Source organism: Protopterus annectens, chromosome 5.part1 (assembly GCF_019279795.1).
Source record: "Protopterus annectens isolate FY-2018-M chromosome 5.part1, PAN1.0, whole genome shotgun sequence".
In the NCBI taxonomy this organism is placed as follows: Eukaryota; Metazoa; Chordata; order Ceratodontiformes; family Protopteridae; genus Protopterus; species Protopterus annectens.
The window spans coordinates 410,732,644-410,760,490 of record NC_056736.1 but is presented as its reverse complement, the minus strand read 5'-3'; the positions used below and the strand labels follow the sequence as shown (position 1 = coordinate 410,760,490).

At 38.0% G+C, this 27,847-nt stretch overlaps 1 protein-coding gene across 4 annotated transcripts in view; it reads left to right on the top strand.

Annotated features, from left to right (window-relative positions):
• Window positions 1-27,847, top strand: part of PHKA2 (phosphorylase kinase regulatory subunit alpha 2) — a 1,461,438-nt gene that overhangs the window by 409,193 nt on the left and 1,024,398 nt on the right. For all 4 annotated transcript variants that reach the window (XM_044073068.1, XM_044073067.1, XM_044073065.1 and 1 more), the window contains exons 9-10: window positions 24,577-24,675; window positions 24,789-24,935. In XM_044073068.1, coding sequence (XP_043929003.1) covers window positions 24,577-24,675; window positions 24,789-24,935 — 246 coding nt within the window. The remainder of the gene's footprint in view (window positions 1-24,576; window positions 24,676-24,788; window positions 24,936-27,847) is intronic.

The following is a 27,847-nucleotide window of genomic DNA, read 5'->3' as shown; positions in this document are numbered from 1 at the left end:
AATGTCAGACTCAGAAGCTCCGTATGTGTAGGTCAGGTCCAAATACTGTAGATTATTATGAGAAAGAAAGATCTTATTTTTTGGTCAGTGTGTCATCTGATAATATGAAGTTTTAGGCAGATTCTTGGCATAAAGAGATGGAGCCCTGACTATCATACATGATTCTTGTTTGACTAGTGACTAAAGTGCTATGGGTGAGGAGGGGTGGGAGATAGAAACCAAGGTTGTCTCACCCATGCTGGAGTGTTGGAATTGATTTTAGATTTTCCAAACCAAAAACACACAAAAGCAACCACACAGTGAAGAATTATCTGTTCATTTAGCACTTCTGGCCAAAAGTCTTCAAAAGAATACTGAAGACTTTGTTTGAAAGTGCTAAATAAACAGGTAAGTGGTTACATGTCATTTGTGAATATCAACATTATTTGTGTAGGATGCTTGTGTTGCAACTGTGTTAGTACTGTATGTCATGTGTATATCGAACTGGTACAGAAGTGTGTGTTGAAAAGGTTTTTGCAGAGTGTTTAAAATGTAAACACAGTGTGCCCTACTGGACTAGAACAGAAATGTACATGTACTATTGTAACTGTTTAAATATATATATTTTAACAGTGGAAACTGGAACACAGGATGTTAACTTCAGTCCAGCAAAACTTCAGAAAAATACCTGAAATTAAATTAATTCATGGCAGCTATAGACACAATGTCTATGCTGAGAAGCTTTCTGTATTTAATAAAATGAAAACATTTATCCAGAATTTAAATGGTTTCTTTCTTGTTGTTATTGTGTCTTTCGGCTTTTCCCGGTCAGGGGTTGCCACAGCAGAACTCTGGTCCGCTAATGATTGGTAGTGGATTTTTACATACCGGGTTACCAGCCCTGATGCACAACCTTCAATGAAGGCATGCCCCATTCATGTATGCCTCCACACAGAAGACGCTCTAGCTGAGAATTGAACGAGACAATGTCTTGCTATGAGGCGACAACGCTACCGCAGCACCTTATTATTATTTATTATTATTATACCTCTTTGGATTTGATTTAGTCCTTGATGGAGTCTCTGCAGTGAGTATGGTCATGCTTCTAAGCTTTCTGTATTGTCTTGGAAGTATTTTATTACTTACAGCATTTGCCAAAGATCTGAGATCTGCGTATTTTCACAGGTAGATGTTAAATACTGCTAGCTTCCAGCAGTGGGAGTTTCTACCTGGAATAGAGTCAGATGGCAAGAAATTATCATTCTGCAAGCTATCCCAGCAGTAACATTTGAGATATTAATTTAAGAAGTCTCTTAGAGAGCCTCAGCATTCTGTATTCAGTCTTGGACCCGACAAGAAGACCCATTCACCACATATCTACATTGTTCTGTAAGTAAGTTAACTAGGGTTTAGTAATTCTCTTAGCTATAGTCAAGAGCATAGCAAAGCTTAGCTTAGATATTTTTATTTATTTATTTGAGACTGTCCTGCAATGTTTTAAGTATTTCCTGTGATTGTGAACACTGAGGTCACTGTAATATATATTCAATATTGTTTTGTTCTTTTATTACTTATTAAACATATTTAAACCTTTCATTCTGGATGATCTGTGTAGAGATATTTAAGTTCTGAGATTACTTGCATATTTATTTGGTGACACTGTGTAGGCCACTGATAGCCTCACTCTTGGTCAACTGCCATTTGTATTGATAGTATCATTACACAGTAAGTTTGGACACCCTTTGTTAAGGGTCTTAAAGTAGCTGATAAAGGAGCTAGCTGGTGGCAGTGATAACTACCTTATAGTCTAGGCAAACAGGGACATAGCTAGTAAATCTGTGCCACCCTTTCCCAGGTGTGTGTGTGTCAGCTACTTGGGCAGGGACATGAAGCAGTGGCTGGTCAGAGAGGGCTCTGGAGGTCTTGGCTTGGCCACTCAGTTGTGATCTCAACTCTATAGTTGTGCCAGTGGAGAGTCTTATTGGGGATCTGGAGAAAGAGGGAGAAACCAGTCTCAGACTGACTGTGGTCTCTGTGTGCTCTTAAGGGAAATTGCACTTATGCAGCAACCTGCATCTGGAAATACTGCATGTGTACCTGTCATCCTCTCAGTGTACATCCTGCACTGTTGCCAGTGGTGAGGATTGAGGCTCCTTGATTACTGCTTCAGTGGTGGGTCATCACAGCTTGCAGATACCATTCTTTTTTGTCTATATAAATATAAGTATCTGGATCATAGTTCATTTTCAATATAATCTGTAATCTATTATCTTTGTTAAATTCCTGTTTTAGTTTCTGCTATATGTCTGTTTTTGCACATTTTATGAGCTCATCAGTTGTTAGCATTAGTTTGATTACCTTCATTTATTTCAGCCTTGTGGTTTCAGTCTCTTAACTGCCTACCTCAAAATGCAGTTGTGTAATTTGTTATAAACTTCATTTGTAAACATAAGTTTAAAAGGTATATGTCAAGTTATTATAGTGCAAGCAGAGATGTACCTAGCTATTTTGATTCCTGGTACCATCAATGATCTGGCTATACATAAAATTATCTAAATCCTGTATGATTGATAGCAAAAATATCTAAAGCTAAAGAGACCTAGAGCTGGATTCAGTAACATCTACACTAAGTGTACATGATCTGTATTCAAGAACTTCCCTACCACATTTTTGTGCTGTCTGTTCACTCAGAAAGATTAGACTTAGTGAAGACATAGTCTACACATTGTGATAACCTTTATGAATCCCCCTCAATATTTAAGGTTGCAAGAAAATCAGTATGAAAACTAAAGTTAGGAGGAAGAAGGTAGGAGTTGTGCTTGTGTTGTCTATTTACTCAGAGTGGTACACACTTAGTGTACAGTTAGTGTAGCTGTTAATGAACCTGGTCCCTAATATGAAAAATATCTAAACACGGAACAATGGCAAGTTAAAGTTATACTTGGGAATGGTTTATGCTCCTTCCCCAGTGTTGTGCAACCTCAGAGTTGGTACATCTAATTATCAGGGGGTGTGGTGGTGGTACAGGGGGCTTGTTCCCTGCATAATGACTGACAAAATTTGGATTGATTTTGTCATGATTTTTCAGTGGTATTCTATGTGGTTAGATTTCAACACATTTTTCAGTGTTTTTGCGGCAAGAGCTGCATGTGATTCTATAACATCCTTCTCATTACTCAAGCTTCCTTTCCTGGTTTAGGGCAGTCACTTTTATGGGGGAGTATTTCTCATCTGTTAGCAGTGGCTTTCCCACTGTTTTTAAATAAGAATAAATTCACTTTTGCTGTTAAGCTTCTCATATATTTTATTGTTGTTCCACTGATGCTCCTTAGAAATGAACAGAGATATTATTGCATTTCTTCCCTACTGGCTGAGTTGTTAGTTAGATTTGAAACAGATTTTCTTTTCAGTAAGATTGTTGTTTTATTAGTTCTGCTGAGTACTGGAAATTGATAATGACTGGCTGGTCTATTAGTTTCATAAGCAGCTTTATAAAATGTCAGATGTGATTCATTCCTCTGTGCACGTAATAACACTGAACTCTTTCATAACTTGTTTTATTCATTTTAGGTTGTCATTCCAGGAAACAGATAACCATATTTTACACTAGAGGACATAACTTCTTAGATGAGTGGCTTTATTTCTGTATACTCTTAAACCATATCTTATTGCACTGCATGTGGATTCATGTGTAAATATAAGATAGCAGAATAATTTAACCCCCTACCCACCTAAGACACAAAAACAAAATACCATAAAAGTATAAAACTCAAAATGAAAATTCACATATCAAAAAATAATTTAAAAAAATCAACACATTGGCTAAAATGCTGAACCAGACAAAAAATACAACATTTATGCAGATGTAGTGGAAAGCCTTACTGCGAAACATCACCATAACATCCAGTACTGCTGTACATGTCAATTGGAAAATATACAGGATTAGCTTTGCTAAATGCCAGAATTCTCAGCATTAAAATTAGCAATTTAGGAGTTTCTTATTCTTGAAGGATGTTGACATTTGCACAGTTAAAGAAACTTAGTGTAAAAGATCCATTTTATCAGGTCCAGTAGGATAGATGGTGGTATTGCAGAGATTTCTTTAAGAACAAAAAACGGCAATGAAAACTGGAACTTCTTTAATTACAATCAACCACTAAGCGCTTTCATCCTCTTCAAAATTCAGAGACTTCATCAAAGATGCAAACCATGGTAAAACAATCATATTTAAACTGCTCTTGCACCAATCAGAAACTTAATTCAGTTAATTTGATAATCAAAGTAACCACTGTTAAAGGTCAAACCACACAATATAGTCAAAGATACATAACATTAAATAATAAATGAAAAACATTAAAAGATACAACTGTCCTAATTATAAAATTCAAACACTTTGAAACCTCCCATCAGACAAATTTAATTTCTCATGTTACCTCATAATTGTTTCGCCCTTAAATTCAATGTGCTAAAGATAGAAATATAATCATTTAAATCTGGTTTGCAACTTGCACTAAGCCGCAGCTGCCAAGTCAATTCCTTAAATTCTAACAAATTGTCACTGTCTCCTCCTCTTGTATTCTGACTTTATCAATAATGAAAAAAGATATTTTTTTATTCCTTACACATAGAGTGCTTATACAGTGCATTTGTCTCTCTCTTCTTCATTTTATTTATTTGCAGTTTGATTCCTGGGGAAGTCCACTGGGCCGAATTGATCCATTTTCAGTGGAGGCCCGGGGAGAAAAGCTCCAAGATGCATTATACAATTTAAATACAACTGATAGTTAATATTAAAGATAATATTATGTAGAATAGTTGCTCATAAATGCATTCAATATCATGCATAGTTAACAAATTCATTAAGCTTGAAGGTAGGGATCATACAATTTAATTTGAGGAAAACAGATATGTTAGGTGTGGAAACGGTTCACATATATACCTTTTAAGAAAATGTAAATATGATTTACATACACACACATTTCATATAAATATTACTTTATCTTATCTTTAACTCTATTTGTTTTACCTACGTAGAAGGCAGGACACATAATCCATGTGGCAATGTACAACTCCAGTGGTATCACAATTACATATACCGGGGTAACCTATGATTTTGTCATATCCCTGAACAAATACATAAGGCCCATCATTAATATACTTGAAATATTTGCACCTACCACACTTTAACATTCTTGCCCATGCACACCACCCTGTTTTTGTTGGCCCAATCACTATAAGACTTAATATTCATTCCTTTACTGTAAAATGTGGTGAATTTCCCAACTTATACTTCAACTCTTGGGTAAAGGTCAAATCCAAATCCTTGTAAGAATTTTAACACATTCATTTGCAGCTCTATTATAAGAGATACTCACTGCACCTCATTTTACATCAATTTTCTCAAGATTACTCCCATTTCTTTGTTCTAGAACATTGTTCCACCTAAAATGGGGCAAAACCTTGTATTACTGCCTATAATGATTTCACCCTTTATCTCTTCTAACTCACTATTAAAGTTAATATCCACTAATAAGCCTTGACAGCCATACCATTTGTCCCTTTACTATAATCCTTTTTTGAAAGTAAGGGTGACAAACCTTTTCTCAAGGAGGCCCTTCCTTATAGTCATATTAAAATAATTGATCTTCTCAAAAATCATAACAATAAGTAAACCTTAATGTTGTAGTATTACTAAAATAATCAATAAAACTTAAAAATGATTCAGTACCTCCTTTCCACTAATTTAATATATTGTGCATTAATCTAAAATAAGTGAAAGCCAAATTAAAAAAAAAATCAGAGGGGAAGCATATCTTTCTCTCACTCAACTAATACCAAACTTGGCATGGGGGGGGGGCACATGGAGCACGCATGGCCACCCCTGAAACATGATGGAAGAATTCACCTTCAAAAAAGACAAAAAACTCATATAATACAATAATGTTTTTATTATCAAAAGCTTGTTCATGACTTAAAACACGCAAAAAGTACTCAAGACCTTACCTAGGAGGAATAATAGAGAACAAATTAACATAAGTCTAGTGTACAAAATAAAAGGTCATCATTAAATTCTAGCATATTAAATACCTACAATAAATGCCAGGAATCATGTCATGTAAGAACATGCCCATAACCTGATTACAAATGCTTAAAATGATGTAGCCTGCTAGGATTTCTATTTTTAACCCTTTGCAGCCACTATCAGCCTTAAAGGAGGGTCGTCCTTATTTTTGTGTACTTTGGGTATCCCAAATATCGAAGGGATACATAAGGCCTATCAGTCCTTAAAATGTGCAAAACCAGAATCGTGATGCTGTGTAGCATATAATCAATTTTAGTGTAGATGATTAATTCTTTTGTGGAAATCAGTCAAGATGTTGAATATTTTACAAGAATAATCAACATAATCCATAATTACCACTCCTCCACCCTTAACATCTTTCATAACCCTAATATTTTTAGTACAAAAAGCTCTTTTAAAACAATTCTTTCATGAACTGTTAAAATTGTCCAAGTCTTTTTTTCTGTGAACAAACGGCCCTAAACTGTTCTTCACAATGCTCTCAAAATCAGCCACCTACATCTGAAATTGTAATATTATTGTTTCCAAAGTGTATTCTTAAATTTAACTGCCTGGTATAAAGTTTCAGTTGAATTAACACCTTTGCAATGTCTGTTTAGTAACTAGGCACAAAAGTAAACCATTTATTGAGTAGAGTAATGTCCACCATTAATCTCAATTTCATTAAAATTAAATATTTTGAAACCATTTGTACAGTCAACTTTTGAAGCAACTTTACTCGCATATGTCTCCTTTCCATATTTGAAGGGTATGAAAGTACTTAGTGGTGGACTGTTATTAAAGTCATCTTTTCAAGTTCTGGTTTCCATTGTTGTTTTTTGTATTAAGTTATTTTTGTGAGTGTTTTTCAGTTACTTAACATCTAAAATCCAGAATTCAAGAAAACAACTCAGGATTAGAAATTGTTTATACATTAATATAACAGCACATTTCAACAGTATTAAATGGAAGAAAGTACTGTAGACTTTTTTCTTTGTCTTCTACTCAGTATGACTATTTCTTTATTATATTCTAGGTTGTAAAAATCAGTGCAAGTATTAACAATCACGGGAAATTTTAACTACAAAACACTAACTGAGTAAACTGCTCAATGTCAGGTAATCTACCCTATTGCTTATCAGCTATGTTAATTGAAACAGTTTGGAACAAATGGTATAAAACTGCCTGAACATAAAATTGTAACAAATAAGGTACCACAGGGGTACGTGCAGAGGCCTGTCCTGTTTGGCATTTATTTTACAAACATCCATGTCAATATCCCTGTAGTGTGGTTGACCAAGTGTGATAATAATTGCAAACTGGAGACTGTTATCAGCTGATCCACTGATAATAAACTGCTCCAGCAACAGCGGTAATTTGTATGTACCTGGTGTATTGAAGATGTCCTCAAACTAATTATGAATGAATGTAGCACAGCAGCAGCATTTGGCAAAAAAGCTGATCCCACCACATCTGCTACGAGAGGTACTCCTCTTAATACAGATACAGTCATAATAGGCTTGATATTTATATGGACATGAATAACACAGACAATACTTATATGGACAGCTTTCTCTTATTAAGTCCTCATGTTTCCACCATAGTCAGAAAATGCTTCTATTTGAAAAAGCTAATTTCCAAGAGATTATCTTCAAGATCCAAAGATATCATCATACCACTGTACTCTTCCCTTATTCAACAAAGCTTCAAATACAATGCGTTCTTTGGTATGTACAAATCTAAGCATATTGCTCAAATGGAAACACCCCATTAGATTCTTAGACATTCCAAGGCCCCTGAATCTTATGACCATTCTTGCCTTGCCAGTATCCCCCCTCAAAGAACATGTCCTTTCTCTAGGAGAGCCATACTGATCAATCCTGGAGTAAATTTGTCGACAACAACCTAGTCATCTGATTTATCTTTAAGGAAAGATAGTGAGTTGCACTGCTTAACATGCAGGGGAAGTTTATTCCAGAGGTTTAGAAGGCACATGATTATAAATATGGCCTTCCATTGTGCATTATTTATCTGTTGGTGAACAGTTAGAACCCTGATTCTGGTATTTGATGAGATAGTGGTCTTGTGAAAAAACAGGGGATCAGCACATCAGGTTTTTAGTGACAAGGTAAGCAAGACAGTTATTTGCCCTTCAAAGAATGTAAGACACTGAATAAAAGGCTGGAGCTTCTGGACTGTCTTGGTAGCTCAGGGACATTAGTCCTGTGATCTTTTTGATTAGGAACCTTTGAGGTCTTTCTAATTATTTGCTATTTTAGTGAGATACATCTTATAGGGGACATTGTACACAATAACTGACCTGAGCAATACTGAGAATAATGGCTAAATGAAAGGATTTCCTGACATCTGTTGTTACATAATTGTCAAAAGAGAGGGAGCTATCAACTAAAGTACTTGGGTCCCTGACTGTATTTTCAGTTTGCATCTATGATCCTATGGTCTCTGTGTTGTGCAAACAGTATGATGAGAGGAGAGACTGTCTAGCAAAAGCAATGATACCACACTTTTTTGCATTTAGATTGAGCCGATTTTAGTGCACCAGCAATTTACTTATGTTTACTTCATTCTGAAGGTTTTAGGTTTGGGTGTTATAGGGTGACTTAACCTCCAGTTTACAATAAAATGTAAACTTTGTTAGCCAAAGGTATTGGCTCTCTGCTTGGAGATCTGAGAAATAAATATCAAAAAGGACAGATCCAAGTCCTAAACCCTGAGGGACACTGCTGGTCATTTTCATACTTTCTCTTGAGGCACCTGCAACTCACACTGCCTGGGTTCTGTTTTTCTGTCACTTTGCTATTCATCTTACCAGATATGAGTCAATTTTTAAAGCATTCAGCTTATGTATGGTGCCAGCATGGAGAATGGTAATAAAGGCTTTAACCAGGTCAAGATACATCTCATGTACTTCATGGCCACCATCTGTAACCCTTTCAAAGCAATTTAACATGGTAATTAGACAGGATCCACCCTTCACAAAACCATACTGATGGGGGGGGGCAAGTCTAGCAAGAATACTGAGGGACATCATTACTGTTGTGCTCCATGCCATGCATCAGAGACAAAACCAGCAGCTAAAATTAAGTTAAACAGTTTGAGGAATGTTTCTGCAAGAGTTGTTTAACACAATTAAGCAACCAGGTATATTATCCATTTAGGGAGAGAGTATTTTTGGTCTTAGCACTTTTAGTAAATGAACTTTGTAGATAATTTGAAAGGTCAATGATTCAGATAATTCAGTGCTTTGAACAGTCATCTTATGGATGAAGATGGCACTAAATTTGTTCACAAGGATATTGGGAATGTAATGTGGGTCAGAATAGGGGGTTCCATTATAAATACATTCTGCACAATGTAAGGTATTTCTTTTTTACTTTTCTAACATGGCTAAAAGAATGATTTATCATCTTTGGCTTCAGAGTCTGGGAAAGTTCGTGGGCTCCTTTAGTAGATCATGTGGATCTGATAGTATTCTTCCCTTTTTATAATGCTTTTGATATTATCCTTGAGAAGATAGGATTTAGATTTACTAAATAATTGAAGGAGTTTCTTTTGTTGTATATTTTTTTATAATAGACCACCAGGGTGTTTTGTTTCTGAATTTCTCATTATTCTTGGTTCTAGTAGGGACTGCTACCGCTATGCATTTTTCTAAGTGGGTGTAGAGTTCTTTTGTGAAGCTTGCTGCTGTATTAAGGTCTGGGGAGGTTGTCATAAATGCATTTTGCTATTTTGTCACATAGCTGGATGAGGTTGGCATAACTGCGGACCTTAAATTCAGTGAGGTTTGTTGTAGGAACATTTAGAAGTTTAAAGCAGGTCAAAAGTTAATGGTCAGGCTTCACTGGAGATCAGATGCCTGAGGACTAGTGCAAATAATCATATTTGTAAGAATCCGGTCAAGAATACCGCACCTTCAAATATGTTTATTTACCAGATGCTCAATGAAAGTTTTATAAATTAAGTGTAGGAATTTTTGGGCATATATTACATTGGAGGTATAGGTGTCCCAGTTTATTGAAGGGTAGTTAGTTACACAAAATATAGGAATTTTTGCTAATAGGGAGACCATTTAGAACACTAGGAATCTTACATGCTCATCAGAGTGCAAAGATGGTATTCTATAATAAGATACTAGTCGATAATTAATCCTAGGTAGAGTGATCTGTAGTTCAGTTAATTCAGTCTGAGAGTCCATAGGGATTGGTCTACAGGTAATGTGTTCACTGACAAATATGGAGACGCCACCATAGCTGTCATTGGGCCTGAACGTATGAAAAGTGCAAAAGCCATGTATAGAGGGAGTGCTGTCCTTACACTTTACTGACATGGATGTTTTCTAAATGCAAGAGTATGTAACACTCAGGTGATTTATTGTTTAGATTTCTGGTATTAGGGAGAGACAGCTAAATGCAATCTAGTTTTGCGACTGCTATGTTAGTTATGGTGAAATTATCATCAACTGGAGTCTGCGTAAAAAAAGGCAATGGGGCAACAAAAGGTTTAGCTCGTATGAGAAAGTTCTGAAATGAGAGGTGGAGGCCATCCTTTGCAAAGCAAGCTGGCCTGTTGAGCATCTCATCCCATGCTGACACTAGATCCATCTGGAAAGTCACCAGCTTTTTAACTCATTTTGCACTGAACAGCAATAACACCTTTGCTTCTAGAGATGATCTAAAACAGGAAACTCCTTGAATTCTGAAAGTTTTTTCTCTTTAATTCTCTACTGAAAGCACACTTTTAGAGTTTTAATATCTGACAAAGTGCACTCTCTGAGGAGGGGTGGGTCTTGGGCTAGCAACCTGAGCCTGTAAAATCAGTAACTGCTACAGAAACAAGTGTTGAAAGGTGCTCATTGCCTGATGTACCACATGGTGCATAAAGGGGAAGGAGAGAGAGAGAGAATATCTGATAAATGGAGTCAGTAACAAAAAATGCAAAATTTGCTGTCTATATGGTAGACAATGGTTTATACATTGGTGTTAGTATCCAAGGTCCATCTGCTTATACTGATTTTATATTTCAGATTTATGAAAGAGAAAATGCATTTTGTTTGCAAAAAAATACTAATGTTATGGCCAAACAAGACAACATAGATACAAGATATTCATGAGGGAACTATTCACCTGTTCAAGAGCTTTCTCAAGCTGCATGCCAAGAGGGGATAGCATACTGCTGTTTTGTGATACTGCCAAATCTGTGCAAATTATGCATATAGTAATTTCACAATATTTTAAAACAATATACCAAAAAATACATCATCATCCCCTTTGGGGAGAGTGATGTCCCCAGAAATTATCACATTAATAACAATGTCCTAAGCATGCAATCATTCAAGAGGGATTTGGGTGCCTAGGTTGATAGCACCTTGACTTTTGACCACCATGTTTCTTCCATTGTATGGAAAGCTTTCTACATGGCCCACCTCATAAGTAAGGGTATCTCATCCAGGGACAAGGAGGTCATAACATCCCTGTATTCTTCCATTATAAGGCCCATTAATGAGTACAACTCCCGTTTGGCATGTACCTTGCAAAGCACATGCAGCGGCTGGAGAGACCACAGAGGTTCCTCATAAGGAGAATCCAGGGCCTCAAAATCTACCATACACAGATAAGCTAAAAGCCCTATCCCTCTACTCAGTTTCATACAGACTACTCAGTGGTGACCTCTGTCTGGCATACAAGACAATCTTGCACCCCGCCTTGATGGGGCTGCTGCATATCCGCAAGTTAGGCTCCATCCAAGTAACCCGCATGCCTGGCCTCGACCTGGTCTGTGACATCAATAGGACTTATTGGCGGGACAGATTTGTGTCCCAGAGATTCCCCCATCTGTGGAATAGGCTCTCTCTCCATGTCAAGCAGAGCACCTCTTTACCCCTTTTTAAGCAGAACCTGGTTAACTTGTTGGGAAACAAAACATGCATCCTTGGTATCCCACCTGCTACTGCTGGTTGCTATGGACATCAGGTGCTAACTTGTCTAAACATGGGCTAAACTGTTGACTAGGCTTATAAGGACCTCAGAGACAATAGCCTAGTAACTGCCTATGATCATATTAACAGTTTGTGTTGGATGGCAAGTGTCAGTGGCAAGATTGTGTGTGTTTTGTAAAATATGACACAATTTGTTCACCTCTATGACAAAGAGCATTTATGACATTAATGCAGTTATAAAAACATAGGTAATAGTCATAATAGTCATAACTGCTTTAGCAAAAGGCATTTGTATCATAGAATGTTTTCACACTAACCACATTTTAATGTCATTTTTTACTAACATCCACTGCTTGAGTATATCTCTTCCTCAACAAGAAAATATCACACTTTGCATTAATGAGAAATGGAAATATGGCATATACACTCCTTAATAACTGCTTCTCTACACATCCCATGCTGACCATGCCACTGGCATGCTAATCAGATCATGTCAGCTTGTGGATGCCTCCTTGCTGACGTAGTTTTATGGATGCAACTTTACCAGGACTTAGGCAATTAGACTTTGAAAACAATGATGAATAAACCCATTTCAGAAGCATAAGTCTTCTGTGGAGATGAATATACTCTTCTTTTCTTTGTATCTAGACATCTTTTAAGATGAAGGAAGAAGTCTGATTAGGACTGGTGTCTTACCTGTATTTGTAATATTTCTGAATATTCCTCAGGGTTCTAAGTCTCGAGCTGTATACCTCCATATGCACCACTCCCATAGCATAGCTGTATTTGTCAAGTGTTAGGGTCCTTAGGTACCTTGTAATGTCAGCTATCCTGGTGACTGAATGAACTCAGTGTAACCCTCTGCATAGCCAACCTTATGAGTGATAAGTCAGTGAGCCTGACAATGGAGTCATCTGCCAGAAAATCATTTTTATTGCTGCTGTGGTTCAAGGTGGTAGACTTGGAGTGTTTTTGCTCTTGGTGACTCTTTATGGTAGTTATGCCCGAGGTGGATGAGTGGCATGATTTTTTCTGAGACTCAATCCTCTTATTTCTAAGAGGCTCTGGAAATGAGTTTAACCCAAAGTATTAAGGTCCTTAAATCCTTCAGCTATTCTGATAGATTACCACAACCTATCTTGTACTCAATAGCCTATGGACTGCATGTGGTGAGCTGCGTCTCATTTTGAGACTTGAAAAAACTAATCCTGTTTAACCTCATGTTTCTTTGCAAAACTATTGGCTCTATAAACGTAGGGATCTAAATTTAGACCAGCAAGTAAACAAGAGATTGCTGGAAGTACAAGTTCCTAACTTACAACATATTAAAACAGTGAGTGAGAAGGTCACTAAAAAAAAAACAAATCAGTAAAAACAAAATGAAAACTCCAGCAAAGCTAAAACTTCCTCTGAGTGACCTCCCAAACCTCTTGTATCAGAGGCACACAGGATGTGTGCAAATGATCCTTATGAACATCAGATGTTTCAGCTAATTGGTGATTCTGAATGCCCATGACTTGTTTCGTCATTTTAAGTGGGGTTTGGCTTTATTGGCCTGAAATTGTCCATTAAAATGACGAAACAAGTCATGGGCATTCAGAATCGCTAATTAGCTAAAACACCTGATGTTCATAAGGATCATCTGCATATATCCCATGTGCCTCGGGAGGTCATTCAGTGGAAGTTCTAGCTTTGCTGGAGTTTTCATTTTGTTTTTACTGATTGGTTTTTTAGTGACCTCACTCATGTTGTTTGGGATATTTTTGCAGTGACCCTAATGATGGACATCAGTTGGGTATAGCAGCCCTGTGTTTCTAATGCTTAGTCAGACACTCTTCTTGTGCTGATGAGGTCATAACAAGGCTGAAATATGCATATCCACAGCTAGTGGGGTTTGGCTTTATTGGCCTGAAATTGTCCATTAAAATGACGAAACAAGTCATGGGCATTCAGAATCGCCAATTAGCTGAAACACCTGATGTTCATAAGGAACATTTGCATATGTCTCATGTGCCTCTGATACAAGAGGAATGGGAGTTCACTCAGTGGAAGTTCTAGCTTTGCTGGAGGTTTCATTTTGTTTTTACTGATGACTTACAACATAATCCCAAACTGTGCTATAAGGTTAAGCAAAGTACTACTTTGTGCGCATTTAAGGTTGGTCTTGATGACTGGATGGGGAAATGCACCAGTTTTATGTAAAGCCTTGCTTAATTTAGGATGTGAGCACTATTACATACTCTTGATGAGCAGCAAGAGCTTTTAGGTTTGTCTACTTAAAGCTGTTATTTTCCATTTGTTGGCCAGAATAGAATACTGATCGTGAACAAGAAATTGATGACTTACTGATTAAATACAGCTCTTTCCATTCCCATCCATGGTTATGCCTAGATCATAATACCACCATCATTAACCCAAAAGCAGAATAAAACACATTCAAACATTTTATTTTTCTGGGTGCTTTTAGTCCCCATGTCCGATTACCACTGAGCCTTTCCCTATCAGATTCAATTTGTTCTCTAGTGATGAGAATCAACCCAGAACCCCTAGGGTGAAAACCATTTGGATGGACTGTTACCCAGAACCCCTAGGGTGAAAACCATTTGGATGGACTGTTACCCAGAACCCCTAGGGTGAAAACCATTTGGATGGACTGTTACCCAGAACCCCTAGGGTGAAAACCATTTGGATGGACTGTTACCCAGAACCCCTAGGGTGAAAACCATTTGGATGGACTGTTACCCAGAACCCCTAGGGTGAAACCATTTGGATGGGCTGTTGTTCAGGTAGCCACAAAGGCTTTGTCTGTCATCACCAGTGTCTTAACTATCAGGACACTTTTTTTTTATTAGCTTACCCCCACACCTGGATGGGGGGATGTCAGACCGGCATCTCCTTATGGACCACTATTCCTTCCCCTCATGCAAGTGATGTGCTTGTTAAGCAAAGGCAATTGCCCAGTTGTTACTTGATGAACCACATGCTAATCCCCAGGTCATGTGCTCCACTTTCTTCTGCCTTCTGAATGACTGCTACAGTACACAGCTGACTCTGGCTCTTCCACCCTGGACGGGCACACCTATCCTCTCTGTCAGCTTGCTCAAGCATCTGAGCTGCTAACAAAATTCAGTTTACTTGGATTGTAATCAGGGCCTTTTCTATCTGTGATGCTTGAGCTATTTAAACTCATTCATAAATAAGTCACTCTTATTAAACTTTACCCGTGGTAGTTATGATGCAGTAATTGATATACCTACAAAAACAGGCTGGGATAATGTCCTTGTTGTCATTGAAACCATACATAAAAGACACTGAATTCCTTCCTCCAGGCTACAATTGTCTTAGGACTGACAGACCACATAAAAGAGGAGGAGGTATTGCTATAATCTACCCTAGTACCTACACTATTTTATTATTTTATTTATTTTCAGTTTGATTACTGGGGAAGTCCACTGGGCCTAAAAGTGCCCGTTTTCAGTGGAGGCCCGGGGAGAAAAGCTCCGTAAGCAATACAAATACAATGAAGGTTACATTATGTTAAAGTAAAATACAAGAATAGAATTCATACATTCAGAAATGCAGATGCATAAGATGTAAATCAAACAACACAGCTAATAGATAATAGAGAACACCCATTACTAGAATATCAATTCAAAACAATGATACAAATATCTGTAAAACTAGGAACATTTTTTTTTTTTTGCATTGCGGTATTGATATATACAGTATTTACAGTTTGTAGTGTTAAGGAAGAAATTCATTAGTCAGAGAAAGACTGCTGAGTCTATTTTAGGAGAGTAGAAGTAAACGCAAGCAATGTAGAATAGTCAATGGGGGCATTCAGTAGAATTTATGTAGGGTGGAAGCAGAAGAATTTCCGTTTGGATGATAGGTATAGGAATAGTTGGGTCTTGAATGATTCTATGTTTGGTATATTCCTGAGAGAAGGGGGAAGAGTTCCATTTCTTACCTAGTGAGAAGGAGAGAAGTAGTTGGCAAGCGGGACGTTTTGGTTTGTAGATGGAGACGAAGTTTTGGTGTTCGGCTCTCAGAGATCTATTCGGGATGTATGGAGGAAGGACGTTTGTTATGGCTGGGCATTTTTCAGGGTAGAATATTAATTTGTAAGCTGTGGTTAGTTGGAGATAGTCTAGGTGGTTAGATAGTTCTAGCCAGTTTAGAGATTGTAGGGAAAGGTAGTGGTGAGTTGAGGTTTTGGAATTAGTGGCAAATTTAGAGACCTTATTATAGCAAGTTTCAAGTTTAGAGATGATAGAAGAAGACAGATTAGTTAAGAGAGGGGCGCCGTAGAGTAGTGTAGGTAGAAGGTAGGTAGTTGCCAAGGTATGTCTAGAGGAGTTGGTAAGAAAGCGGTTGTTCCGGTAGTGCATACCTAACTTTTGGTGGGTTTTCTTTATGTTTAGTTGTATGTGGATGTCAAATTTAAGGTTTTCGTCTATAGTAATGCCAAGAAGTTTTGTGGAGGGGACAACTTCAATAGCAGTGTTGGTTTGGCTTAGGACTAGGAAAACATTTTTGTCAAAGGAGAAAGCCCTTGTAGGAGGGAAGAGTAGTATTTTAGATTTGTTAGAGTTGAGGGAGAGATGGTTTTGTTGCATCCAGTTCTCTATAGTGGAAAATGTGATTTGGGTTTTGGTTAGTAGTTCAGATAGGTTAGAGGCGGCACAGACTAAGGTAGAGTCATCAGCGTATTGGATGACTGTTGTATCGGGGATGGCAGTGTGGAGGTTATTAATAAAGATGTTGAAAAGTAAGGGTCCTAGGATGGATCCCTGGGGAACGCTGGTTGGTGTTGGCAAGAAGAAGGAGGTAGAGTTCTTCCATCTGATGGCTTGGGATCTGTCCGATAGGTAACTGGAGAACCAGGCTAGAGAAGTAGGGGAGAGATTGAGGTTGGCGAGATGAGAGAGAAGGTGTTTATGGGAGATGGTGTTGAAAGCTTTAGATAGATCTAGCAGTAGTGTGGATACTAGAATCTCGAGCTTGATTGATTGTTTCTAGGAAGGATATTAAGGCAGTTATAGTGCTGTGGCCAGGGCAAAAGCCATGTTGGGTGGGTGTTAGAAGGTGGTTCTGGATTAGGAAAGGCATAAGTTGGTGGTGAACACATTTTCCCAATATTTTAGATATAGGGGATAGAAGGGCGATTGGACGGAAATTGGAAATGTTGGTGTTTTTGCCACCTTTGTGAAGAGGTAGGATGTAGGCTGAGTGCCAGAGTTTGGGTAAATAAGACTCTTTTAAGGATCTGTTAATGAGGATACTGATAGGGAGAGCTATGCCTTCTGCAGCACATTTAAGGAAGGAGGAGGGTATATTGTCAGGGGCATTGGAGCAAGGCTTTAGTTTAGATAAGAGCCTTTTTATAAAAATGGTTGAAACTGGTTTGATCTGGAAGTTGAGGGCAGTTGTTAGTGTTGTTGGATAAAGTGCAGGGAGAGTTGGGAGAATTGTTTTTAGGGAAAGTTTTTGTGAGCTTGGCTATGGATTCAGTAAAAGTGTTGAAGTGAGAGCACCGCTCCAAGTCAGATAAACTAGGGTCAGGGCAGGGGTTATTCCTGGACCCTGGATGCAGAAGGGAATTGACTGATTTCCAGAATTGTTTTGGGTTTTTCATATTGTTGGTTTGTAGTTTATTATAAAAGTTTTTTTGTCTGAAGAGATTAATTTCTTTACTTGGTTGCGGAGTTGGGTATACTGAAGTAAGGTAGAAGAAGTTTTATTTTTCTGGTAAAGCTTCCAGGATTTGTCCCTGAGGTGCATGCTTTGTTTTGTTTCACTGGACAGCCAAGGAGCAGGATTGGCTTTGACATGTTTGTTTCTTAGAGGGGCTAGGGAGTTGAGAGTATTTAGGAAGACAGAGTTAAAATGTTCAATGGCGTTGTCAAGGGGGAGAGAGTTTAGAATTTGCCAGTTTATTTGTTTAAGAATATTTGAGAAGATTGTGGGGTTGAAGTTGCTAAGGTTACGTGTTTGAATGTAGTGGTGTTGATATTGAATGGAGTTGGCTGAGCGGTGAATAAAGGCAGGGAGATGGTCACTGAAGGAGTCGGGGACAGTGCCAGAAAGAGTTATTTTGTGTGGGTGAAAGACTTAAGATCCAGTCAATGATGGAACCAGGGGGATGGTTTTTGTTAGGACGAGTTGTTGAGTGGATTACTTGGGAGAAGTTGTAGAGGTTAATGGACAGGGAGGGAGAAGGTGTGTTAATTTTATTCCAATCTATGTTAACGTCACCAAGAATTTAGGTTTCATATCTTATTTCATAAGAGGCCCAATGAAGAATGTTTTCGAGGGTAGAGATGTTGTCGCCTGGGGAGATATACAAGGAAACTATGCAGATGTTCTTATGTTTATTTAGTCAAAGGAGGCTTGCTGTAATTTCAGTATTTTTAAAGTGTGGGGTTGGGATTTGAAGGGGGATTAAGGAGAGTAGGTTAGAGTAGATTACAGCAGAACCTCTACCTTTTTTATTTAATCGGTCACTTCTAAGGATGTGGAAACCGGGAGGTAAGATTTCAGAGTCAGCAATATGAGGTCTTAGCCAAGTTTCAGAGATGGCTAAAATGTCAGGTTGGTTATGGTTAATCCAGGCTTATAGTTGGTGAACTTTGTTGTTTAGGCTCTGGGCATTCATACTGAAGAATTTGAGTGTTAGCAGAGAGAGCAGAAGGAGTGGAAGGGGGAAAAGGATTATTTATAGTAAGGGAAGTAGGGGGAAGGGGACTAGGGTTATTTGCTGTAGGAGAAGAAGGGGGAAGGAGGAGGGAGTTATTGGGAAAGAGGCAGGGTCCGGGGTTGGGATGGATATCTCCGGATAAGGCTAAGACATTACAGGAGAGAACTTTTAGTCTTATAGGTTTGCATAGTAGGAAGTAGTTGGGGAGTAGCAGTAGTTTGAGAGAAGGTTTTAGATGTGAAGAGGAAAAGTTTGGGTTGGAATAGGTGGAGAAGGTTAGGTGGAATGAGAGAGGAGGATATGGAGTGGAAGTGAGTAGATAGAAGTGGGGGAAGGTGAGTGCAAGGGATTATTTGAGAAAGAAGTGTGAATGGGGGAGAATTGGAAGAGTAAGAAGTAGCGTGATACAAGGGAATAAGAAGTATGAGAAGAGAGAGAGGGACTCTGATAGTATAGAGGATGTTGGAGGACATTCTTAGATTGGGGAGGGGTAATGAAGAGGAACTTTAGATACGTGGATAAGGTTGGTAGATGAGGATTGGAAAAGAAGAAGAAGAGGATGGAATTATTAATGGGAGGAGAGGTAGAGGAGGAGTGGGAAAGATGATGATATAGTATACTATAGTACCTTACTCCAACCCAATTCCACAATTTTCCACAGCAGACATACTAATATCATTCCTAAGATTGAATAATTCCAAGAATCTCTACCTCACAACTATATACATTCCACAAGGCAATATTTCCCTGCTAGATGACATTCTTGACTGGATATCAAACAATATAACAATTATCCTTGGCGATGTAAACATAAACTGGCTAGATATCTCAAATCAACCTCCTCAACTTAATATCAATCTCTTTAACTTCACTCAACTAATTATAGATATAACCAGACCCAACAAAAACACAGATGGTGGCTCAGTACCTCACTGGATATTTGTCTCCAACCCAACCAAAGTCTTAGCAGCAAGTACTTTTTCTGCAGCATCATTGACCACCTACCAGCCTATATACTATGCAAAAATACCCCAACACCATGTCAGCACCAGTATAAATTTACAAGAAATTTATTTAATTTCATCCCTACAACCCCAAATGAAAATAACAAAAATAAACTGGAATGTACTAAAAGTCGTTCCCCTTGATGAAGCTGTTGAATTCTTTAACTCCGTTTTTCTGGACATCCTAAATAATTTCGCTCCAGTAAGACAAAAGAGTAAAAACTAATCATGCTGTATGACTCACTAGATCTACCAAACAAATCATGGCTGATAGAGACAAAGCTTGGAAAAAATGGCATATAAGCAAAAATCCCTCTGATCACCTACAATTCAGGCAGCTTTGCAGTCAAGCAAAACGTCTAGTCAACAATGACAAAAAAGCACACTATCTTGGGCTGCCAAAGAATTATAAACAAACCCCCCCCCAAAATTTGGAACTCTATTTCATCTCTACTAAACCCCCCCGTCCACATCCAGACAAAACACCTAGTGAAATAGCCTCCCTCTTCAACACTCACTTCATTAATACAATATCAAGCCTCCCACCGACCTTTCCCCAAACCAGTGGTAACAGTAACACCTGTCCACCTAAGCACACCTCACAAAATATTACTATCTCCCCCACCTACCTTTTCCTTCTCTCCTATACCGACCGCTGTTATCAAAAAACTGCTTATCAAACTGAAGCCATGCTCTAAAGCTCCAGACAAACCTACCCCAAGAACACCTTCAGATGTTTGGAAAAGCCATTGCCTATCCTGTATGCGTACTCAACAGATCTATCCGGGAGGCCTACATACCTACTATATGAAAAAAATCTTACATTCTACCCCTCCACAAAGGTGGCAAGGACACAAATATTTCAAACTTTAGACCTATTGCTATTCTTTCCCCTCTTTCTAAAATCTTAGAGAAATACATCCATAATCAACTTCTCAGCTATCTACTTCAAAATATGCTTCTTTTCTCCACTCAGCATGGTTTTAGCCCAAGCCATAGCACAGCTACAGCTCTTATGTCTTTGTTGGATATAGTCATTTGAACTTGAGATACTGGCAAAATCGTATCTTCACTCTTTCAAGCCTTTGATACTATCTCCCATCCCCTGCTACTCACAAAACTCTCTAATCTGGGTATCTCCCCCTTAACCCAAGATTGGTTTACCAGCTACCTAAACAATAGACAACAATCTACTAAATGGGAATACTCTTTCTCTCCTTTCCTTGAGACATCCACAGGTGTCCCCTAAGGTTCTATATTAGGTCCTCTACTCTTCAGTATTTTCATCAGCGACTTCCACTCCAATCTCAATGGTGCAGTAGTTTAATATGCAGATGACTCTACCATTGTTTGCTCTGCTAAGTCCATTCCCAAGCTTCTGCATACTACCCAAAATGCTTTCACCTCCACCGAAGCATGGATGACAACTACCTTTCTCTAAACCCCCCAAAAAACAAACTGCTGTTATTCACCCCCCAATAATGTATCTCCATAAATAAGACAGAATGCATCTTATACTCTCAAAACAAGACCATTATAAAAGTAGTACCGAATACAAAGGTACTGGGGGTCATCTTAGATGAAAACCTTACTTTTGATCTCCATATCCAAACCTCTATCAAAAAGACGCACAAAAAACTAGGATCCCTCTATAAACATAAATATATTCTTAATAGCTCTACCAAACAAGCTCTTGTCCATACTTTCCTCCTGCCTTCCCTCCTATGTGCTGCCCCACTCCTCATCAACATCCAGCTGTCCCTAAAAATAAACTAGAGTCCTGTTACAATAAAATTGTCAAATTTGCAGCCAATGCCAAATATTCATCTCATCACTGCTCTTCCGTACGATCACTCAATTGGCTCGAACTCCCACATCACCCAGCTTACCTGCAATTAACAATAGCACATAAAATTATTTACAGGCCATCAGACTGCCAAGCCCAATCTCCAATCCTAACTCACTACCACCCAAATAGATCACGCAGATCTGAAGACAAACATCTCCTGCAAGGTGACAAATCTAAACTCACAGCAGGTCAAATGCTCTACTCCTTCTGTATCGCCAAACTATGGAATGCATCCCCACTAGCTATTAGGACTACCAGTAACATTTCCTCCTTCAAAACCGCTCTGAAGCAGCATCTCTCCACCATCTGGCACCATAGATGCTTTAACTTCCATCTTCCTAAGACTTGACGCCTCTTCCTTACATCATATCACCTTTTTTTTTCTACTTCCATCCTCCAGAACCTTGACTCCTATTACTTCTTCAGAGTCAATCTCTCCCTACTATTAATACATTTACCTTTAGACAGTTATTCTAATTCTTCCTGTATTACTCAATGTCTACACTCATAACTGAGTGTACTCTAGAGTATATACTCACTTTAGAATGTACTAGAACATGTACCTTTGATTTACCTCAATGCCTTGTGCTTGTATGTTATCTCTCTGTACCATCCATATTTGCATAATGTATTTTTTTAGTATTTATACTGCCTGTTATAACTATGCTTCTTGTTACTACAATCTGTTCCACTATTATGTAATTTTATTCTGTTTTTTGTGGAGCTTTTCTCCCCCGTCCTCCACTAAAAATGGGTTCTTCTTGGCCCAGTAGACTTTCCCAGTAAACAAATGCCACTAAATAAATAAAATAAATCTCAGGATGCTGTCAGTCATACTATTATCTTCTGAATTCATGAAAATATACCAGTAAGACATAAGTGTGCAGGTAAATGAAAAAGGCATTTGGTAGAATCACAAAAGTAATTCAATAAGTAACATTAAAAAGTAGTACTACTTAGCTTTTACATATTACCCTAGCTATAAAAACAAGCCAAGATTAAAGTACGGAAATTGTTTATTTGCGAAATCTCCCATCTCTCACCATGTGCTCAGCTTGATTTCAAAGGCTGAAAACAACAGTAAGGTACTCTAATTGCATAAGGAAACTGAATGAGAATACACCATATTATTAATAAACAATGAGGTGATCACACAGGTTGATAACACAGGCATAAAAAGAGTGAATAAACAAAGACCAGGGCATATATCCCTTATATAACTACAGATATGGTAACTGTTGCTCACAGATACAATTAAGAACTCAAGTTCCATTGGAACACACCCCATATCTGGTAGTTTTATATAAAGAATCAAGGAAATTGAACTAGACTGCTATCAGTTTGTTAAAATATTAATATGTGTGCCTGTGTTCTATGGCAACAGTTTATAGGGATACTAGTTCACAAAATGTGGTGAGCACATCAGAACCAAATAGTTTAAACCCATCAGCCTTACCAGATTGCAATAGAATATCATGGGGAGAGCCATAATGGGGCTCATCTAAAATGCCATAAAAGATTTGCTTCTATTACTTGTGAAACACCATAAGTTTGTTCAGAGAAGAATTTCCTTTAATAATCTTCTGGAATATTTTGAAGAGGTAACATCAGCACTATTGAATTCTTTAAGGCTTTTCCCCATTGTTCAATATAAGGGAATATTGGGTGTATTAAAAATATTAACTTCCAATCTATGCATAATTCAGTGAGTAAACGCTAATTAAACAGCAAGCTACATGGCAGGGTTTGTGTGTGTGGTGGGGCTGGTTTATAATGGTTGCCCAGTTGTTACTTGGTACACCACAAGCCCATCTCTGTTTCATTCTTATTATTCTGAAAATACATGTTTATGCAATACCTGTTGCTCTGTAAATGTTTTAAGTGAATTAGAGCAATATTTACAAACTGTCCCTGATTTTCATCCTTTGCTCCCCGGTTATTTTTTTTACTTGCACAGAATTCTTAAACAAAGAAGCTGAGAGGTATACTGCTGCTGTCTGTTTGACAATTCTGGCTGAGTGCTTTAAAACATTTTCAAAGCCAGAAAACACTTTGCAGTCCTACATTTTCTCTGTCTTTTTCCTCTGTAACTGGTATTACATGGAACAAATAAAGCTCCATCTACTGCAACGAATTATAAAAAAAGTCTCATGCGATAACCTTATGTGCTCTTGACATAGATGCCAAGATTCACCACTCAGGCTTCCCTTTTGAAGTGAATTTCTTGGCATGCATGTCTTGAACACATATTAAGCTAGTTATGATTGAGACACAGTCATGATCCTATCCTTACATATACACGTGTCACAGACACACACACACACGTGTGTATTTATATAACTAAATATGGGAAATTGGGGGTTTCAGCAGTCAGTAGTTGTTTGTAAGCTAGAAGATAGAACACATGAACCTAAATGAAATATTGACTGGTAATTACCATAGCATATGTGGTATGAACCTAAATAAAATGCTCAGTGATAATGACTATACTGTATCTGATATGTTGTCATTGTCTTTTGGCTTCTCCCAGTTAGAGGTCGCCACAGCGGAACTCCGGTCCGCTAATGATTGGCAGTAGATTTTCATGGTGCTGAGTTGCCAGCTCAACGCCCAGCCTTCAACGAAGGCACGCCCATTCACGCATCTGATAATATAATGAACCTAACTGAAAACTGAGTGCTCATTATTATAGAGTACATGATAATATAAATGAACCTAAATTAAAGCGGAGTGGTGTTTACAGAAGGGAATGTGGTAATATAAATGAACCTATAAGAAATGCTGAGGGGTAAGTACCATAGGGTGTGTGTGGTATTATAAACGAACCTAAATGAAATGTTGAGCGATACTTATTGCCGCATAGCTGATAGTATAAATGAAGAGAACAGTAAAAAATGATTTATTATCAACATAGTTACAGTAAGAATGATAGAATACTGACATACTATGATTAGATTGGAACTTATCAAAACACTGGAATCTTTGGCCTATATAATTAGCTAAGTACTCTTGATTGTTTTTCAGGCTGCCCTTGACGCCATAGATGAATTAGATCTATTTGGTGCCCATGGAGGACCAAAGTCTGTGATTCATGTTCTTCCAGATGAAGTAGAACATTGCCAGGTGAGATACAGCAGTGGTTTTCATTTGCAGCATCTTTTTTGTATTTGTCATGTTTTCTGATTTTTTTTATCTAGTCTAACACTTGTGTAATGCTTTTTGTTTGTTTGCTATAGTCTATTATTTCCTCCATGCTGCCAAGAGCATCAACATCAAAAGAGATTGATGCTGGACTCCTGTCTGTTATATCTTACCCTGCCTTTGCAGTCGAAGACATGAACCTTGTGAATTTAACAAAAAATGAGATACTCTCAAAACTCCAAGTAAGTGCTTTATATATCTTCTGAGAAAGTGTTCCTTTATTTGCAAACTCAACATATACTGTAAAAGCAACAGTAATATTAAAACTGTAGCATACCACTCCAACAAATGATTTAGAGTTATGAAATTCATTAAAACATGTTAACAAACTACTTTTGCTATATATCATACAATCAGTCTCATAAGGTTGTTACCTCTTATTTGGTGTTATTGTCATGCAGAGTAAAATTGCTAACATGTAACTTAACTATAATGTTAAATTATATAACTCAATAGTTTTCTTAACTATGTACAAACATTATGTAGTGTAAAATAGTCATTTTGCAAACATAAATTCTGTTAGAGAAGTATCACCTAAAAGCATATACCTTATATTAACACAGAGTGATTGCATGGGACAGTCTGAAGTTAAAATTATAATATAGTCCACAAGTCTTTCTGTAGGTGAAATGCTGTGCCAGGCACAATTTGTACCTTGCTGTCACCTATGTCTCCCTTGGACTATCTGCATTTATCAATGAATGTGGATGCATGTGTTCTGAAGAACGATTGTATATAGTTTCCACTCAATTCCTGGGGCATCTTCCTTTTTCAGTAATGGCTAGTCTGTTGTGCAAAGTGTCAATAATAATCATTTTCACAAAACAAATAGTTTATTTCTTGGTACATTCATTATCTAAAAACACCCAACATTTAAAGGTCACACGTAAACTGACTTTTGCTACAATTTGTGATAGTTGTTCAATTTCCTCTCAAATCATCCATATAAAATTGGAGTCCCAGAATTTTGGGATAAAATCTGCCCCTTCTTGTTTGTACCCTGCACATATATTCTCATCAGTGTCTCACATTAATATGCTTGCCGGTGTGTACCTATAAGTCTTGCACATACTGTAAGCTTTAGTTGATGCTGTTTTACCTGCAGAGACATCTTTAACCACTGCAGCTAAAGTAGTTGCAAATCTACTTTAATTATTAGAAGCAGGCTGTTTTATAGATAATCAGTAATTCTTTAATTGAAATATAAATTCAGCTAAGTAAGGCTGTAGCAATGCCATTTAGTGAGGATTTAAAAGTTGCATTAATTCATTGAAAATATCTGCACTCGTGGAACTTAAAGCCTCTGTTAAGAGTGAAGGGCCTGCGCTGTCTGCGACAGAGTTATTATTCACTTCTTTATCCAGGAAGGCCACCCATAAAGGTTCATTATATAATTTTAGATGCAGATGGTCCCATATTGGAACATCTAAAGCTACTATGTGCTGTGTTCCTGTAATATTAGTAAAACTTTTAATGGACTACCATGTAATCAGGAGGATGTACCAGTTTTGTAGCTTCAGTTTAGACAGTTTCATAACCACGCTGTAGCGCACGTGTGATGTGCTACCAAAAGCATCTGCTTCTAATGCTGCCTGTAGTGATAGTGTCACATACTTTAAATGTAAGGGAATATGGATAGCTGAGTATGTTAATCCTACATTTCTGTCTTCCTTAGTTGGGAAGAGAATGTAACTGGGTAGCCTTTTCTTTTTCTTTTCCCACACAATTCACAGAATCTTTTTTTTTTTTTTGTATTTTTTAAGCCATTTGCACGAACTTGAAGTGGGGACATGTTTTAGAAGGTAATAAATGAGCTGGTCAGTCAGTGTTTGACCGCAATTACCTTGCTTTTTAAAGAGAGAAATGTATGTTCCACATATGCACTTTCAATTCTTTGTCTCCATATTTGTAATTTAACTCTAGTATAGTGTGCATACAAGGCTGCAGCAATAGTCCCAAATAACATGGAGGGTTTTAATCCATTTAAATGGTATAATGTATTTAGCAGTCTAACTGACTGGGAATATCTTTGTTTTAGATTTATTAATCCTAAACCCAAGTCTTAAAATGAAAGCTGTTTAGCCCTAAGTCCTTTCACAAAATTATGTAATCATGAGCTAACAATAGTGTTTATGTTTCAATCCCTGCAAAATGCTACTCTGAGGTGAGGGGAGCTCCTTATCACTTGTGCCAGTGGTTCTGTAATAGAACTAAGGCCAGGGAGAATGTGTAACCCTGTCATGTGCCAGTGGTTCTGTAATAGAACTGAGGCCAGGGAGAATGTGTAACCCTGTCATGTGCCAGTGGTTCTGTAATAGAACTAAGGCCAGGGAGAATGTGTAACCCTGTCATGTGCCAGTGGTTCTGTAATAGAATTAAGGTCAGGGAGAATGTGTAACCCTGTCATGTGCCAGTGGTTCTGTAATAGAACCAAGGCCAGGGAGAATGTGTAACCCTGTCATGTGCCAGTGGTTCTGTAATAGAACTAAGGCCAGGGAGAATGTGTAACCCTGTCTTGATCCTTTTCTCAATGTAGAGGGGAGGCAGCATCATTGCCAGTAACACTGTAGCATAGAGGACCTGGTATAATGCCTGACTGGGAGATTATTCACCATCCTGGGTACCATCATCTCTTGGCCCTGTCTTAGATGGTGGACACTGTGCTGGATGTGACTCAATGAGTCACCAGAGAAAGTTCTGCATCAATTTGGGATTCAGGTATCCAACCTCTTTGTAAGAAATCTCCCCCACAATTTCTGACAATTGCCGATGGATGACAAAGGTGTCATCTCCATTTGCACTGTTATTGAAGGAAACAACTGTACCAGCATGTGTTATAGACCTATCAGAAGTGGGTGGTGCAGGTAGGGCAAGAGATGTAGAGGCAACTCTGTCAGGCTGGGACACATGTGCTGGGTGCTTCTGGTGGTGGCTGTGGCACTGGTGCTGCCACCTGTGGGTGGGTGGGGGCTGATAGAGCTTGCCAGCAGGATGGGTTGTGCTGCTGCATATACTAGTAAAATAAATAGAAACAAAATAAATGCATGTACAAGAGAGGCTAGAGATGGGGTAGAATATAAAGTGAATGAAAAAC